The sequence below is a fragment of the Lethenteron reissneri genome, unplaced genomic scaffold (assembly GCF_015708825.2).
Source record: "Lethenteron reissneri isolate LAM-NWPU_2019-01 unplaced genomic scaffold, ASM1570882v1 scaffold_1612, whole genome shotgun sequence".
In the NCBI taxonomy this organism is placed as follows: domain Eukaryota; kingdom Metazoa; phylum Chordata; class Hyperoartia; order Petromyzontiformes; family Petromyzontidae; genus Lethenteron; species Lethenteron reissneri.
In genome coordinates, this window is record NW_026891347.1 from 13,750 (window position 1) to 32,433 (window position 18,684).

The window sequence follows — 18,684 nt, forward strand, 5'->3', positions numbered from 1 at the left end:
GCACAGCCGCACAGCCGCACAGCCGCACAGCCGCACAGCCGCACAGCCGCACAGCCGCACAGCCGCACAAGCATCGCTTGGTGAGGCTTTCCCAGATAAATGACTCCCACTTAATCTGCCGCTATCGGGCGGTTAGAAAATAAAAACCAAATCGATCCCATTCTTTTTTTTCTGAGTTTTTTTTAAAACCACTCTCCGTCTCTGCTGCGGCCCCACGAACCAAACGCGGCCGGCTTGCGCAAAGTCCGATGGAGTCACCGCGCGTCAACGCACGGCATCTGCCCGGCAAACTCGGCAGCGACTCCGCGCGGGTCTCTCCGTGGCGCTCCGTGGCAGGCACGGCACAGAGCCCAGAAAAATGCTCTTCGCTCGTGCCAAGTCGCGCCACCGGGAGCTGCAAGGGCTTCCTTAATTGCTGCTAGCAAAGTGCGTTAGCCATATGTCAATTCCGCGCAGTCAACGGCCAATTAAAAACGAGCTCCAAATCTACAGTGCGAGACGGCGCGACGAAGTCCCCAAGCGCAGAGGAGCGAGATGGGGTTGCGCGCAGGACCAGAGGGGGAAAGACACACACACCGGCAAGCGTACAAGCCTTCATCCGGCAGCAGAGAGAGAATGACCGGCAACGGCGACAAGATCCCCAAGTGAAATTAAACGCAGGACGTGGCACGTTCTTGGATCAAATAATTTTAATTATCAGAAAATACATTACCCTGAAATTCCTCACTATGATACAACTATAATTACAGGTATTAAAAACTGCCAAATGTGAATGGATAAGGGTGAGCAAAACACAGTCAAATACCGCAGGGTAATACCGCCGCCATCTACGCGTTACAAAGCGGACCTCCTACAGGGAATACGGTGAAACAGACGACAGCAGCACTTCCTACTGCGAGCGACATTGCTTGAAAGAACCCTCCGGAGCGATGCAAGGCGTGAGCTGCATTTATTTTGAATTATCTTCAAGAGCAGTTTTTGATTTCGCGTGTCCGCTCACGACCGCGGCAAACGATGCCCGACGCACGCACGGCCCAACGTCTCCGCTCCACGACGGGAGCAGGGCCGCACGGTTCAGCGGTTTGCACATCGAGCATGCCACAACACAGTCCCACTCACGCACGCACGCGCACACACACACTAACAACGAACACGAGATGTAACAACACCGTGCCACTTAATCGGTTTGACAACGGCACAGACTCGCATCATTGCTTTGGCGACGTAAATACGCACGCTTGATCAGGAGGGTGCGTTTCCTCCGGAGGGGGCGGTGAAATAAATACAACGGTGAAGTCAACGGAACGCGGCCAGCGACGGCGTAATAAACAACAGAAGTGGTTGTCCCCGCTTTGGAAGCTGCTCTCAGGATTGCGAGCGTGCAGCGCGACGATGACCCTCGGCCCGTGAGCGCCGTGTCCGCCGCTCGCCGCCCCGCGGCCTTCGGCTCCGGAGCTCTGGGCCCTCGATGACGAGACGGCCGAGGTCGCCGTGCGGGAAAGAGGTGGACAGGAGGTGAACGATCGGTCACCGCCAGCGTTGCCACTTCCGCCACGTCGACCGGACTGCGGCGGACGAGGCGGAGGCTATTTTGAGAGCGACGCGGTGGGATTGAAAATAAAAATAAACGCGAGGCCGCAAAACAGAGGCCTCCGCACGCATACACACGCATATGCACGCATACGCACGCATACGCACGCGACAACAAAAACCGACGACGGCAAGAAACACCGAGTGCGCACGTCTGAGAGGAGCGTTCCACACGACGCGATGATGATGCCAGCAAGCCAAACCAAGTGCAAGGACCGTCCAAACAAATACTGCCGCGCGTGCGAAAGCATCACCACTTGAAAAGGCAATAAAACGTAATAGCATTGTCCCTTTGAGAAAACTGCGGGGAAAGGAGAAAAAATAAGAGCATTATAAAAGTAAAATCTGTTTCAAAACCGGCCAAGGTCGCCGCACGGCCCTCGTCGTCCACGGCGAGGTTTTTGTCTTCGGCACCGGCGCGCGGCCTCCCCACCACCGCCCCCCTCCACCCCCCCCCCCCCACTTTCCCCCCACCTCCCTCCACCCCGCCGGCTGGGATCACACTTCAAGGAAGGATCCCCCCCCGTCGTGCTTGCGGGAGAACAACCTCCTCCGCTCCACCGCCTTCATCACCTCCGACGCGATCCACACGGTCGACGTCAGCCCCAGCAGGAAGAGCAGATCTGGCGGCAGTGTCAACACGAGCGCACAAAGACAAAGATCTCCCGTGTAGCATTAACGCACCGTTGGGGCAAGTGCCGATAGCGAGCACCTGGAAAGGTCGGCATGCACACAATCACATACGCATGTGCATGCGCGCATACACAGTTACACATACGCACGCGCAAACAATAAACGAACGAATTATTGATTTAATTTGTCTAGAACTCAGGCAGGTACCAATGGGACTACCACTCTTTCGTAAAAAGGGATGCGATAGACAACTGGTCCTGGGAGTAATGAACAGTGTGGCTCTTATTTACAGCCAGATGAGCGCACGTTGATCTGCTGCCGCCACTACCAGCCCGGGATAGCGCTGCTTGCGGCAATGCGAGGATGAGCTGTCATCTCAAATATCAAAATGTTAAAATACCGCAAGCATGGCAAGCTGATTAAAAGTACGCAAGTCTCTGAAACCGTAACGCCACGTAGCGCCCCTCCCCGCGAGTCAAGCGGAGGGGAGAGGTTTCATCTATGCTGCTTTCTGCTAAGCCGCAGGGACGCCACGGGCGGCGGAGATAAATTATTAAAATTACCGAGATTTTCTTTCAACAACGATGGCAGGCGACATGCGGGTGGAACACTCGGCTAAGCACTTCGGAGGGGCAAATTGTTCTGCTGCCAAGAGGGCTAAGTTGGAAATATGTTTTCCAAACTCTCTTTTCAAAACTGGTTCAGAAGAAATGACGGCTGCTGCTGAGACACGTCGTGGTGGAGGGGGTGGGCAGAAAGCAACTGCCCCTTTTGCACCTCTGATCCTCACACAGATGCACACGTCGTCAAACGCACGCACGCCACAGCCTGGCACGCCACCAACATACATAACGACACACGGGCACACACACAACCATGCTGACACATTGCCAACACGTACACACAGTCAGATACGCACAGCGCAGGCATGTCATCGCACACACACACGCGACCAGACACGCCACCAACACACCGACACAAAGACTCACAATGACACACACCAACACACTGACACCCACACACACCATCACATAGCTACACACACCCGCTACGATGACAAACAGACATGCCACCAGGGCGGGCGGTAGGGGATGGGGGCGGCAGGCACGGCGGTGGCACCGCCACGCTCTCCTCTTACCCACTGCGCTGAGGTTCTCCGTCTGGAACACCTGCTGCAGGGGCGGGAAGTAGATGACGGCCATCTGCCCCATGATGCTGCCCCCGACCGCGTAGCAGAACATGCGGTTGCTGAAGAAGCCGCTCTCGAACACCGACTTGGTCTGCGGGCGGCACGGACGGTCGCGTCAAGAGCCGCCGCTCGCCGGCACACCGCACCCACCATACCCCACCCCTCTCTCTATTTCTCTCGTGCCACCTACACCAATCTTGCCTCACTGAGAAAATATTCAGTGAGGAATTCAAAACCTGGCCCCTATATTCTCACAATCCTCCGTAAATCAAAGAAGATTTCCCACAAATTCTCACTGTCCAGAAAGTAGTGGGATTTTATTGAGAAGGAAAATTAAAGGGATGACATAAGTGACTTATTAAGCTGATTGTGCGGCCATCTGTGCGGACATAATGCGAGAGAAACTGCCAACACACGACGATGCGTCCTCACGCAGCAAGCGTGGCCGTGTTGATTGCCTCTTAAAAAGTGTTTGTGCAGTCATTGACCCTCGATGAGTAAAGAGCAGCCGGTAATGAAACCAGCTCGCGCGTAAAAACATTTCACCGATTATCTTTTTGGCAAGCGCGGTTAATGCGCAGCCCCCGTGTGTGTGCGCGGGGGGCCCGCGCTGGGTAACCTGCGAACGCGAGCTCAGGGCGTTGAACATGTCGAAGAAGACGAAGCAGGTGAAGGTCATGGTGGTGTCCCGGGGCGTGATCATGTTGTCCTGAAGCTGCATCCGCGCAGGGTGAGAGGAGCGGCGGCGTTACCTTCCGAGCGGCGGGGGCGCACCGTTGCCAACGCGGTCATCAATTTACGCGCGCGCCGTTATTAACGACGGTTAATTTTGATTACGAGCGGAGCGTGGTCTGGGAGGGAGCGACGTGATTTATGGGAGACGCCACGGGTGCGTGGCACCCTGCTCCCCGCGTGCAACGATCGTAAACCGCGGCACTGCGACCGCGGCGCCAGCGTCGCGCACGCAGATGGATGGGGACCGGAAGGAAACGCGCTCGCGCCTCCGTAGACTTCCGCGGGCAGCCCTCACCTCCCTCCAAAACACGAAGAGGGTTCCCGAGACGATGATGATGGCGGAGATGAGGATCTTGGAGATGAGGCTGCGGGTGAGGATGCTGTCCTTGACGTTTCTCGGAGGCTGCCGGATCACGTCCTTGTCGACAGGCTCTACGCCCAGACTGCATCGGCAACAACAAATACACGCTCGTTACACAATACAATTACACAATACAAATACACAATACCAGCATACAATTACAACACAATGTGGAGTCGTAGAGTGCAGTAATGCTCAACCATGTTGGTACGGCGGTCCCCCGCCCCTTCAGCCGCCACACCAACCCCCCCCCCCACCTTCGTCTTAGCTGCGAGGGTCACGGCACGTAGTGATCACATGTACACCGAGTCGACGCGGTGCTGGCAATGCAAGTGTTTCACGTTGTGTGTCAGTGTGTTTTGTGTTTGTTTCTACGAGTCTCAATGTTGTTTATATGCAAGTCCATGCGTCTCAACACGAGTTTACTGTTCTCCATGGAAATCTTTGTGAGCCGATACAATTACGCGACGCGAACTTATGTGGCGTCTAAAAGCTCCCCCCAAAAACACACCGGTGTACGCGGGCTCCACGGTCAATGTGCCCACGTCACTGCGGGCGTTAAAAGCAAGAGTCCGGCAGGGATCGGCCCGGTCGTGACGCGCGGCCAGAGTCTCGCTCGCCGGCGACGCCGCGACGCGAGCGAACGGGCAGGTACCTCTGGGCGGGCGGCCCGTCCATGATGATGTTGATCCACAGGATCTGCATGGCGTTGAGCGGGTTGGGGAAGTTCATGAGCGTCGCCAGGGTGATTAGAGTCAGGGCGGCGATGCTCCTGCAAAGCACGGCTCACCGTCAGCATCGTCACCGTCACCATTAACATCGTCAACATCGTCAACATCGTCAACATCGTCGTCATAGCTAGTCGGCCAACAACTATCCACTGCTATTCATCGCTTGTCAAGTCTCAATCCCTCTTGCACCTGCACTTGAGATAATTTAACGGAGAGCACATCGACTGCAGAGACGGAGCAATGAGATCAGCTCGTGCGCAGGTGCTGGTCGCAGCGTCACAGTGCAGGATCGTGGCGAGACGGTGACGGCTTTAAGAGGCCTTCATCCAACAGCGGACCGATCACGGCTGACGATGACGACGGCGGCGACCTCTGCCGTGTTTAGCCGTCGGTAAAGATGACGGATAAAACGAGACGCCCAGCCGGGCAAAACCGCCCTCATTAAACCGAGCGGCGCAAAACAAAGAGAGAGGATTTTTTTCCCTCGTTCCTTAAACACGCTTTCCCCTCCAGCGACGGGCGCAGCGCGCGTGGCGCCGGGGTCGGCCCTGCGTGGGCTGCGCCACCTGCTCAGAGTCGATTACCGCACCCAATTATCCCGGCATCACGCGCGACCCCTGCCCTCGTCGACGTGACGATCGGGGCGGCCGCGGCGAGCGGCACTTATTTATGAAGTTGGAGCGGCGCCTCGGAGGACGGGCGGGCGGGCGGGCGCGGAGAGGTCATCCCGCAAACGAGGCCGCGCAAAATAAATTACACGACTTTAAAGCGCTCGACGTACGTCCAACCCCGGCGATGTCAAACGCCGCGATCCACAACAACAACAACGACAACGGTGGCGCTTTCCATTTCGCACGTTTTGTATTTTTAGCTCGAGGAGTTTTGCGACTTGCTGTTCCACGCGATTAAGTTGCAACGTGCACGATTTGCAAGCGCTTGCGCGAGATTGGAGGTTGTCAAGGTACTCTGTTATTTTAATGAAGCGCAGATAAAGAATGCAAGATGAGCTGATGGATCGCGATGTTTTGGCCACGGACGTCTCGAAACAGACTCATCAGTCATTAGCTGTGCGGGAACCAGCAGAAAATGTAATTCGTGTTCGCGTAATTAGGGCATTTATCTCGTTGAATTATGACCACCCTCTAACAGTGCGTTCCGTCTGCAGATGCGTCCCGTGTCCGCTGAGAAACAAACAAACATGACTCACGTGCTCAGCTGAAATCTCACAAAGTTCTTGATGTTGTAGAAGATGCCCTTCCCTTCCTCGATGGCGGACCTGCAGGGCAAGCGCACGGCGCAGAGACCAACGTCATACGCACCGGGTAAGACAGACAGACAAACACACTGAGACACGGACACAGACACGTGCACACGCACGCACGCCGAGGGGTGCACAATTTAGTTGTCCTTCCCCCGCACCTCTGATTAGCACGGTTGGCTACGTATGGTGCGAAAGAAGTTCAACGTACATAGAGACTAGGACTGACCCAGGGACACACGTGCACACAGCTATAAGATAGGGGACACCAGGACACACAGACAGAGCCCTGGGCCCTGCCACTCATCGGTGCTACCCTGGCTGCCCCGGCTGTCCATGGGGCTCATCGTCGTTGCTGTTGTCACTGCTGTCGTCACTGCTGTCGTCACTGCTGACGTCACTGTTATTGTCGCTGGGCCGCCGTGTTGCTCTCTCTCCCAGCCGGTTCCTTGCACTGAACCCTGCACCCCCAGCTCCCCTAGGTCATCACTTCTGCGAAGCCCCTTGGGATGGCGGTTATATTTAGCTGCTGTATAACATTTAAATTGGTGTTGTTATTGAGACACAGACACGGACTGAACCGCGCACGCACCTGGACTGAGACAGCAATGCGCAGAGACTGGGAGACGACAAACGGGGATTCGGACCGCGACGGACAAGAGACAGATCGAGGCAGACAAACAGAAAGACTACGGGACAAGGAGACGGACTGAGACACGGAGACAACAACAGAGAAAAGCAAATGGAGACAAAGACACACACTGTCAATAACTCGGATAGAGGGAGACAGACACTCACACGCGGAGACAGACAGCTTAGACAGAGACAGGAACTAGATTGTGATAGGAAAGCAGACTCAGACAGGGAGACAGACTGAGATGGGAGCACAGACTGGGAAAGTCACACACAGACAAGGGCTCAGATACAAAAAGACAGAGAAGCTTGCACAAGGTGGCTAGAGACAGGGAGACAGGGAGACAGGGAGACAGGGAGACAGCAGACAGGGACGCATGCGAGGACAGGGAGACGGAAACAGACGGACGGAGACAGCGAGCGCTCACATGATGGTGTAGAAGTCGTCGTCGACGAGGATCATGTCGGCCGCCTCCTTGCACACGTCCGTGCCACTGCGTCCCATCGCCACGCCGATGTCCGCGGCCCTGAGCGCCACGGCGTCGTTCACACCGTCGCCCGTCATCCCCACCACCTCCCCGTTCTTCTGCAGCGCCTGCGGGGCCCCGGCGAGGAGAGCGGCACGCCCGTCAGTCGGCCGAACGTTCGCCGCCCGCGTCGTCACCGCGCGACGGTAAAGGGGCTCGCCACCCCTTCCCCCGACACTCCCACACTAGTCAGACTTCTCGGAAAAATACCCACACTTTGCCCCACCGCACGTGACCTGCCGATCCCCTTTGCCCAGCGCCCATGCACACACTGATGGGCCGACAGTTGCGGGTCGGCGGGCAGATTTCATAAACCTTCCCCGCTAGGTCAACGTCCTCGCCGGAGGATCGAATCGGCGACATTCTGCAAGCGCAGAGTGCCGACTGTTACACTGCGGCAGGGTCCCCACCTGCTGCGCGTGTTTCATAAAATGTTTTAATATTTCCCCCCGATGTCATCCCGTCTCGTACGCACTGTTCGCTTACTCCGCGACGTTTGCCGTGCGAGACCGTGGAGATGGAGCAGCGAGTTTGGCCGCGCACGGGAGTGGCCCAGGCCACTCCTACAGTGCCGAGTATTTTTGCGGAGTAATCATCGCCAGGGAAACAATCGCGATCCACGCACGCACCCAGGCGGGGACGCAGCTGCGTCCGTAGAGATTGCTCACGAGGCCCCGTGACACAGAGATTCTGTGGGACATCGCCATCTGGGGGTCGCCATCCGAGTCTCGTGCTCACCGACTCGTTTATATCGTTATTCATCCGCTCCGTCTTGTTCGTAATGCGAGCTTATCATTTGTATAAACGATAAATGACAGATTAATACCCACAATCCAATGCCCGCATTGCGAACGTAAGAAGCAGTTTCAGCCGTTGATTTTTTTTTAGTTCGGCCAAGGAATGATGTGTTCTAATTTGCGTCCTAAGACCCTCCCCCCCGCACCTTAACATTGGCCGTGGAAAATCACCACGTCAAGTTCAGGCGATGATCGGTGCATCATCAACACATGGTACGTGTCGGAACCGCACCGCGCGTCCCCGTCTGTCCAACGGACGTCTGAAGCCGTGACAGTGACAGCACGACGCTCACGCCGCGGCCGGGGACTCCGTCACAGCCAGCGCCGGGCGCTCCGTCACAGCCAGCGCCGGGCGCTCCGTCACAGCCAGCGCCGGGCGCTCCGTCACAGCCAGCGCCGGCGGCATGACGGCGCGAGCATTCCAAACGCCTCCTCGGCGGTCGCGGCGCCACGGGCCGTGAACGACGAGCTCGCACGTCACTTACAACTCCGCTGCCTCATTAACGGAGCTTCAAAAGCCGCTCGCCCGACAGGCCGACGCGCGCGGCACGGACGCGTCGCGTGCGGGGTTAGCGCTGTTTGTTTCTCGGGTCGCGCGTCCCTTTAATGAGGCGCGGGGCAAGCGGCGAGGCATTCCCATCAGACGGAAACCCTCTCACCTGGCGCCGCCGGCCCCGAGATCTCTGTGCCGCTGCGCTCGCCCCGCGGGGGGAAAAATGCAAAACGTTTTGGCAACAAAACGCCGTCTGCAGAGTCGGGGTCCAAGCAAACAGCATCCACGAACAATGATGTATAATTGGCCCGGTGCGATGCGACGCTTAGGCTTCGTAATGAGAAACGAGGGCACGTTAAAATACGTAGGGGCAGCGGGTAACGAGCAGAGCGGAACACCGAGCCGCCGTGAGCCGTGCGCCAGGCACGTCCAGCGACGTGCAACGAAGCAACCAGCGTGGGACGGGAGACGCGGCTAACGGACAGCCGGCGGCCCAGGAGCCGCTGCCACCAGGAGCTGCGATTGCAACAAGGAACATCTGGGCACTGGGCACTGAGTACTGAGCACAGGGGACTCGTGACTGGGCCCATGGCACAGGGTGTAGGCTGAATTTACCTTTACGATCTTGAGCTTGTGCCTGGGACTAGCTCGGTAGAACACGGACACCTGCAGCACAACAAAGGCGAACGCAATTCACAATCAAGGAAGAAAAATCACGCACGCGCATGGATTCTGTAACGCCTTGCGACACGCGTTTTTCCTCGGAAGTACTGAGTACCGGTATGGATGCTGACAGGTAGCCGTCAGAGCAATATGCATTTGCATATTCCAGTTACGTCCTTTGTGTGCTGGTTTTTATCTGAAAGTTGCGGGTCATCCTATACTTATCATGGCTGGTGTCCTTGTGTTTAAGCACTCAACTCCCGATCGCCATCGTCGTGAGATTAAGATTCGATATTCACCGATGAATTGATACGCCCTGACACCCCTAACGTCAGGGACGGCGGCACCGAAGCTCCGATTCACGGCTAACATCAGTGGCAAGCCAAGTGCGACCCGCCCGGTCCCGGGCACCAGAGCATGCTTGGGCAACCCCCAGAGCCGACGCGGCGTGGAGATCTTTTCATCCACCAGTGGAGAGACAACAGGCTAAACGTGTTACGCAAGAGACACACCGCGACACCTTTAACCGATAAACCCTCAACAGCTCCACCACGTGAGGAAGAGCACGTGGGGCCGAGTTCTGCGGTAGCGTGCGACAGAGAGGCCGTGGGAAACCCGGACACGCTGGACGTTGTCGCACATCGAGAGAGAGAGAGGGGCGACGCATGGCTGGCGAGAGTGGCGCACGCAGTCAATTTTGGAGCGGCCAAATTGACTGCACTCAAGGACAGCCACTCAATTTGGGAATTCAAAACCGTTTGTGTAGAAATTATGATATTTCGTGCATCTGTCGTGTCAGGATTATTATCGTTAACAATACTCATTATTGAAACATTAAAATATAGTGTTTGCCATAAAATATAACTGTTGGATGACGACCTCCCCAAGCCGTCACGAATCCACGTAGCACCTGCAGACGAGCCGATTTCAGTGCTCCATCTCCACGCTAGACGTTCTATCCTTCGGCTGCCACCCTATCGTTATCCCAGCCAGCGCCATATCCTGCCTGAGCGCGCCCACACGTAACACGTTGCATGTGTTGATAATTTTATCGGTCGTCTAAATATTTGAGGGTGGCCCTCTGGAAGCAACGGAGTGGGGGTGTCGGTCTGGCGGGGGGTGGGGGAGGGACGCGTGCTCGTCCTCACCTTGCGGATGATCTGGGAGAGCTGCGTCGTCTCCATCAGGTCCATCTCCTCCCCGGAGATGGCGGCTCCGCCGCCGTTGGAGGACAGCCCGAGGCGGTTGGCTGCCGCGAAAATCACGAACTACGGTCAGCGGGACGGCCACGAGGGGACCTCCGTCTCCACAACGGACCGCGGCGCAACGGAACCCGCGCGCACGTTGACGGCACGGCCGCCAACTGCGACCGCGCCTAAGATGGGACACACACGCGCCCGGACGCCGGCGCCGCTGTCCGCGCCGTACGTTCGCTTGTGCCGGCCGGCACCGGTCGCCTCTGGGCGGCCTCGCGAGCGGCGCGGCGTCGCGGCCTCCCGTAGCCCCCGTACCTATGGCGACGGCGGTCTCCATGGAGTCGCCGGTGACCATTTTGACGGAGACGCCCGAGGAGACGAGGATGGCGACGGACTTGCGCACACCGGGCCGCGGGGGGTCGATGATGCCCACGAGGCCCAGGAAGGTCAGCTGGCCCAGCTCGGGCCCCGAGGCCATGGCCAGCACTGCAGGGACACACGGCCCCACAAGCCCGCTCAGCCCCAGCGTGGCCCCGCCGCTCACGCCGAAGGGCAACTCCGAGACACCTACAGTCGCTCGCAGTCACTCGCAGTCGCTTACACGCACTCTCATTCACTAGCGGTCAGTGCCAGTTGTTCCTGGTAACCCCCAGGTATTCTCCGTGACTCTAAAGCACTCTCAGTCACTGCCAATGACCACTTGGGATAGCGACGACTTGAGGTGGCCTTCATCCAGCATTGCTTGTGCTGATGATGCTGATGAGAGCAGTCACACTCATCTTCGTCATGATGCCCGAGGCCGGTATTTACGCATGACGTGTTTAACCGAGAAATTGGGGGGAGCAGGGGTTGGGGGGGGGGGGGGGGAGGTGGCTGACCGCGCAGGCCGCTGGCGCCCATGTAGGTCTCCTCCTGCTTGTAGAGCACCAGCTGCTGGGCGGACAGCGGCAGCGTGTGCCCCTGGCCACGGAAGGAGCAGCACATGTCGATGACGCGCTCGAAGGCGCCCTTCACGAAGTAGACCTCCGCCTTGTCCTGCGCACCGCACTGCACACACAGCGCGCCCGTTGGCACGGCGCCCCGACACTGCACAAGCAGCGTGCCCGATGGCACGGAGCGCCACTCCACCCGCCGGTAAAACTTCCACCGCCACTTAACACAAAACTATTTTTATCTTACCAGGCAAGGCCCACTAAGCTACATAGCTTTTTTACAGAAGCGACCTGGCCACAAACGATAGCTCAACGAGAAGTGGCTTATCACGTGGAAATGTATAGCAGCCAAATGCTCTGAACGCGTGATGTTCATTCTAAATGTGGAGGGAAAAAACGGAGGATCTGGAGAAAAATCCACGCGACCACAGGGAAAACATGCAAACTCCAAATATACAACAGGTGTCAGGGTCGGGATTGAACCCACAACCTCCTGTATACGAGGTAAGGGAGTTAAGATCTCGTCACCACGGTGCCATACTTACCAAGTCTAGCCTAGCCCTAACCCTCAGCTAACTCAACTCTAGCCGAACTTGGCTCTCATCTTAGCCTACTTAATCCTCACATAAGGCTAACTTGACCCTCGCTCTAACTCTCATCACCATCTATCTCCAACCCTGTAGCCTAGCCTTGCACTCGCCTAACTTGTTAATCTACTCATTTATCCAGGGGAACCACACTGAGCCCTGTTTAAAGACCTTCCTGCCACATTGGGGCTTATGTGAAGATGTTTTGAGCCTGTGAATGCTGAGTTGTGTTTATTAAACACGTGGGAGAAAACCGTAGCACCCGGAGAAAACCCACATGCGCGAGGAGGCAACACTATCCCCGTACAGGTGGAAGCAGAGGGCGACACGTCCACTTTGCTGTACTGCCTTCTACTGGCGCGCCAGGGTACGGGCACCTCCTCGACGCCTACCGGTAGAAGGGCGTTTCACACAACATCCGTGGCGGTGATCCACCAACCCTCGCTGCTGCTGCTGCCTCCACCGCGCTGGGTCACAGGCAGCAGCCACGCGCAGCAGCAGCAGCCACCACTGCCACCCGGCTCACACCAACCTACCTTGAGGCTAACCCCATCCGATACACAGTTTTGTCCGTAACGCTGCACACTGCCGAGTGCATGAATGTACGTTGAACTTCTTTCACACCGTACGTAGCCAACGGTGCTAATTGGAGGTGCGGGGTGAAGGAAAATGTGTGACCCTTGAAATACGCCTGTGCGCGGTGCCTTTAAACCCGAGCAGGGATGGGCGGCGGGAGGGGGGCGGGCAACACGTGGCCGTGTGGGGGGGGCGGTGGTGTTACCTGCTTTGTCCTGTGCACGCACTTCACCGCCATCCACTTCTGCTCGGAGCTGAAGGGGATCTCCCTCCTCCTGATGTAGTCTCCCCGCACGTCCGCCAGGCCCATCTTTACGGAGGCATCGCGTGACAGGGCGAGAAGCACAATCACCGACGCCGTCGTTGTCATCTTCAAAATCGTCGCCGTCGTCATTTTCACCAAAATCGCTACCGTCACCGTCACTAGGCAATGTGATGCGATGAACTGTGACGATCCGTGGTCACGAGTGGATTCAAGGACCGGTTATTTTTGGTCTCAGTTTTGCCGTCTCATTTGCAATGTGTCAAACGCAGCTGTCTTGTTTGCACAATGCCATTTACTCCACGAGCTCGGATATAACAGCAGTGTGTTACATTAATTTCCATGAATTGTAAATAAGCAATCCTGAGCGCAAAAATCTATTTTAATCAATGCGTCACTGTGTGCCCAACCATCACCACCACGTTCTGCCTCGGCAAAACAGGTTGCACCCGAGTCAAAAGCCGCATGGCTCACAGGGCTATACCTAATAAATGAAACTGAAACAGGGAACGGAACGGCGTTTCTGGGAACAATCCGGCAGTGAATCACCCACAAACAGGCTTCTAAATGCGGCAAGGGGACCGGAGAACAATGGGCGCACGCACGCACGGCGACATCCCACACGGCGTCCCGCGCACCCAATCGAGGCACCACCCCATGTTAGCCTTTGGGTCTCCACATCAATCTATGGGTCTCGTGGGGTAGCAAGGTGGTTGGCGTCGGCCCCGGTGCCAGAAATTAATTGAGGTTCGTCCGTTCAATTTTCCCCTCCCATCTTTGTAACCCGGGGCCTGGACTCCTCGGGCTCCTGGGCCCGGGTGCGGTGGCACCGCCCCCACCCTCGACAGCCACGTCGCGGACGTCACGCGGCCGTTGCCGTCCCCCCGTGGCCTCACCTTCATGGCGAGCACGAGCAGGGCGCCCTCCGTGGGCTGCCCCATCAGGGCCTTGTCGCTGCGGATGATGGCGTCGTTGCAGATGCACCCGGCCTGCACGCGGTTCAGGTCACATGGCTATGAACATCAGCCCACCAGTCGCACTTCGTTCGGGACGAGCGGGCAGCCCGTCCCCATGAACGGGACAGGGGCGTTGGCATAGGTCCTGGCGCGGGCAATTAATTACGGCCCCCACCTTCTTCCTAGCCCAAAACCTGGGCCTCAGAGCAGTTGCACCGCCTGCACACTCGATAGCTACACCACTGGGATGGAGGCGATATGATGCTCGCGCTAGCACGGTTACCCCAACCCAAGTGATCCACTCACGGATAACCGAGATGTAATTGTATACGCGCGAATAAATGCACAACAATGACCCCTTGTGGCCTTAACAGACTGTTGGGGCAAAAGCACCTATGAAGGCCAGCACGGTAAAAACTAGTAAGTGGTGTGTCAAGCGCCCCGCCAAACTGCATTTTTCTCTCCAGTGGTGAAGTTTACACACTGCTCCAAGTAATCATTTGAGGCCGAGTTGCCCTAGGAGAGGCCCAGGACTGGTTCAGATAATCGCCACTGGTGTTAGACGTGAGCGGGAATCGCACTCGGGTCGCCAGGTTCGTAGCACAGCGTGCTAACCGCTGGACTACAGCTCCACGCCACATCATGTACACACAGAGACACAGAGACAGACACACGTGGGACAGCACTGCAGGTGGCGAGGACCCCCCCCACCTCGACGACGCTGGCGATGGACGCGTGGGAGTAGCCGTGCACGATCTCTCCCTCCACCCGCACCTCCCCGTCCACGTTGTAGCCCACGCCGGTCACCTGCAGCAAGCGAACGCAGCAAACCACGCACTTACGCAACTCCCACACAGAGCGGTGGCCGCGCAGCGCCGCACAAATCACACCAGGATCAGCCTCGGGTCGGCATAAAGGTCGCCCTCGGGTGAGAGGTCATCGGTCACCTCTGCGTGCAACCCATCCGCCGTGCAGATGTGCGTCGCGGTCATCTCGTTCTTGGTCAGCGTCCCCGTCTTGTCCGAGCAAATCACCGTACAGCAGCCTGCGATGGACACAGGGGGTGGGGGCACACAAACACACACACGGGGTCACATGAGGCCACGTGGGGCACAGGGTCATGGGGCAGACGAGGACAAGGGAGCGGACTGGCTCAGCACTGTGGTTGGGGGCCACACTCCCACAGGAACGCAACGAGAGAAGGGCAGCAGTGCTCCCGAGGGCCACACCCACCTGGAAGACGGCGGGGACGTTGTTACCAACTCACGCTGCTCGCTTTAATACCACCAATCCCGCGTCTCACCTTCCCCAACGGTGCACGCTCCCAAAGGTTCTTATTGCACTCCGAGTCGGCTAACTGGAAACACTTACCGAGAAAGGGAGCTCAATATTTTTGGCAATCGCGCGCATTTCATTTTTAAGCGCGGGCACCGTGCGGGGTCGAGTGTCGGGGTCGCGTGTCGAGGTCGTACCCAGAGTCTCCACGGTGGGCAGCTTCTTGACGATGGCTCTCTTCTTGGCCATACGCATGACCCCGAGCGCCAGCGTCACCGTCACCACGATCGGGAGGCCCTCGGGGATGGCGGCCACCGCCAGGCTGCAGCGAAACAAGCGGCGTCGCTCGCCTCAAAGCCGGCCACGCGCCGGTGCCGCCGCGACACGCTCTCACCCAGAAGCGTGCCATCGCAGACTCCACCGCCGTACCAATCCTATCCATCACCAGCACACCGCCACAGCGCTGCGCAATGTGTCACCACCGCGCTCTTCACCACAAGCCTCAGTGTCACGGTCGCCATACTGCATTGGCACTCCCCCACAGCAACTTCCACCACCGGCCCACCAACCCACACCTGTTGCCCTGCAAAACCACCAACTACCCCCACCTCCAAGCCATCACGACCACACATCACCACCACTTGACATCCAGCCACAAACACCGCCAGCAGGCCCCCACCAGCACACCACCGCCTGCACACCACCACTATCAGGCCAATGGCCACAATTGGGGCCATTGCGTGACCGAGCGTACCTGACGCCGATGGTGAACATGTCCAGGATGTGCTTGCCTTGCAGCCACCCGATGAGCATGATCAAACCTGGGCACAAGCACACGAAAGATAAAGATCTCCCTGTAGCCTAAACATATCGCTGGGGGAAGTGCTGTTAGCGACCACCTATTAAGGCCGGCACGTCACAAGAGGGGGTGGGTGGCCAGCACCGCGCCCGGCCAACTGTGTGTCCCCAATGGCGATGTTAGCAACACACCACTGCATGGGGTACTCATTCGAGACTGAGTCGACCGAGGGGAGGGCCAGGACTGGTTCAGATAGTCGCCACTGGTGTTGGTGGCCGTGAGCGGAAATCGAATCCGCACATGCGAACACAGTCACACACGCACAGCGCGTGCGCACTGCACTCTGCGTGTGGCGAGAGTCACGGCGTTGTGTTTGTCGACGCTGGAGCACAACGCGGAGCTTGGTGCGAGCCACCACTCACCGATGATGCACAGGGAGTAGAAGGAGAGCTGCTTGCCGAGCCGGTCCATGCTCTTCTGCAGCGGGGTCTTCGGGGCCTTCAATGCAAGAAAGCACCACCACGTGACTTGTACGTGTTAATTTGTCCTCAATTTGATCGCGATTGCGCTATTCGCGTCACGTCACGAACTGAATGATCCGTTCGCATCTCCGGCAGAGCGCCGCGACCTCCGTGTTCCAGAATGGCCCAGCAGAAGCGGATATTGCAGAGCTACCTCCGGTCTAAACGGGGAGCGCACGCGTCGCGTACGGTGCGAGCCGAGCCTCACCTCCTCAGCTTGCATCATCTTGAAGACCTCTCCAAACTCAGAGTTCTCGCCGGTCCCAATGACAATTCCCTGCCGAGACAAAGCGCACGCGGGGCGTCGTCCTGGGTCACGCGGGGGTGGAAGGCGCCGGGGCTCACCGCGCGACCGCATCACGGCTCAAACAACACCACCGCGACCACGACGTACAGTGCCCACACTGATCCCGGCCACGTTCACGCGGTCACCGATCGCAGGGTGGCGAGCACAGCCTCTTGCCAATCCGCCGATCAGGCGGAAGCGTCCCCACGCTGTGTCGATCGTGGGAATTGTTTGACCATACTTCACCACGCTGGTCAGTCCGGGTCTGTGAAGTCTGGTGGGAGGGCGGGATACGAGATCGGTTCACGCATCGAAACGGATGCTAGCAGTGACCGGTAACCGAACTCGGTCACCGAGTTTGAAGCGCAATGGCACAAGATGACAATTTCTGCATCGCGACCCTGAAGCGCTCGCAGGCCGAAGCACGCTGCTGGCGAGTCGAGCCTGCGGAGCACTGCCATGGTCGGGAGAGGTGGGGTCGAGGGTAACGCGGTTGCATGGTCATCTTTCCTCCCTCCTGGGCCCTGGTGCGGAAGCGATCACTCCTAGGTCAGAGCAGCCTCGCCTCGCCTCGAGGACTGGCCAAGGACGACTGCGTTGTCGGAGCAAAGAGGGCGGCTGCGTGTTATAGTTATTGTGAGGACTGTCCACTATGAACATCACGTCATCATCATAATTATTTCATCATCATCATCGCCATTGTCCCTTGGGCACGTCTGATACTTTGCATTATCCTCATCACCTCTTGGGTCTGCACAACGTCTGCTGCTGCCTGTCGCAGACGCTACGTTCATCATCATCATCATCATGAGTCAGCTGCTCTCGGGCTGACATCTCTTCCTTGTCCTTTCCGACAGGTCCTGCAGGAGGCTGCTAGCAAGTCCCCTCTGCTCTCCGAGTGGCACGGCCAAACCATTGCAGCAGCTTTCCTGCTCCCTGCGGCCGCCGCGAGTGTTCGTGTAGCTCTCCGATGCATTTGTGGTTTGTGCCGCTGCCGGCACGTCGAAGCGAAACGTCGGACATCGTGCCGAACAATGCATGGCGCAACCCGAAAAACAACGGAGTTACGCGGCGCAACGCGAAAACCCACGCAAGTACTGGTGTCCGCTGTGTGCCCCAATCCTCAACCAGCACCGCACCAACGGACCCATCTGTGTGTCGCCGTCAGGTTCTAGTCACCTGCCAACCGAGTGATGTGGAATTGAAGTGAACACAGGTTCCCTTCAGGAGCCCCCAGGTGCCACTGCGCAGAGGCTGCAATGCCAAACAAAGAACACGAAGCCAGCTCCCCACGGCTTCCTCTCCCAGCCCGCCCCGACCCAGGCTCATTCAGCCTCAACAAACAACGGCCCTTGTGTATTTGGCTTCACAATGCACTTCTTGGCAAACATCCTTCAGATACACCAGTTCCTCCCCACCCCCCACCCCCCCAGTTTGATGTATTCCAAAACAGCTGGTGACTTCTGACTGTTCTGCTGAACGACAAAGAGCACCCGCAGCGTTTGCTTTAATAATCACTTTTCACGGAATGCGTTGCTGGCTCAGATGCCTCTGGCCGGGTCATTGGACCCCTAACGACCTCTTGGAAGCAAAGCGTAAGTCCCCGACCGCGTCTCACAAGGGAGAGAGTGACGGGCCCGCCGAAACATTCCGGTTTCAACAGCTGCATAAACCCCCCTCGGCT

The 18,684-nt window shown here is 57.6% G+C and overlaps 1 protein-coding gene across 1 annotated transcript; it reads right to left on the reverse strand.

Annotated features, from left to right (window-relative positions):
• Positions 1-932: 932 nt before the first annotated feature.
• Positions 933-17,087, reverse strand: LOC133362774 (calcium-transporting ATPase type 2C member 1-like). The gene is made up of 19 exons (XM_061581723.1): positions 16,923-17,087; positions 16,616-16,691; positions 16,149-16,215; positions 15,592-15,716; positions 15,067-15,164; positions 14,831-14,926; positions 14,060-14,152; positions 13,107-13,211; positions 11,685-11,853; positions 11,122-11,292; positions 10,759-10,859; positions 9,563-9,613; positions 7,559-7,725; positions 6,447-6,515; positions 5,164-5,280; positions 4,443-4,590; positions 4,032-4,127; positions 3,362-3,503; positions 933-2,213 (listed from the first exon to the last, which is right to left on the reverse strand). The coding sequence occupies exons 1-19, from the start codon at positions 17,070-17,072 to the stop codon at positions 2,089-2,091; spliced, it is 2,166 nt and encodes a 721-aa protein (XP_061437707.1). The 5' UTR covers positions 17,073-17,087; the 3' UTR covers positions 933-2,088.
• Between the last annotated feature and the right edge of the window lie 1,597 nt (positions 17,088-18,684).

What these genes read in the sequence shown, in the direction of transcription:
- LOC133362774 (XM_061581723.1), bottom strand. Translation starts at nt 17,072, where the DNA reads ATGCGGTCGCGCGGTGAGCCCCGGCGCCTTCCACCCCCGCGTGACCCA. An exon ending in CTACTCCCTGTGCATCATCG is followed by an intron (nt 16,216 to 16,615) that starts GTGAGTGGTGGC and finishes GCTTGTGCCCAG; the next exon opens with GTTTGATCATGCTCATCGGG. An exon ending in GGAGAACCTCAGCGCAGTGG is followed by an intron (nt 2,214 to 3,361) that starts GTAAGAGGAGAG and finishes CACTGCCGCCAG; the next exon opens with ATCTGCTCTTCCTGCTGGGG.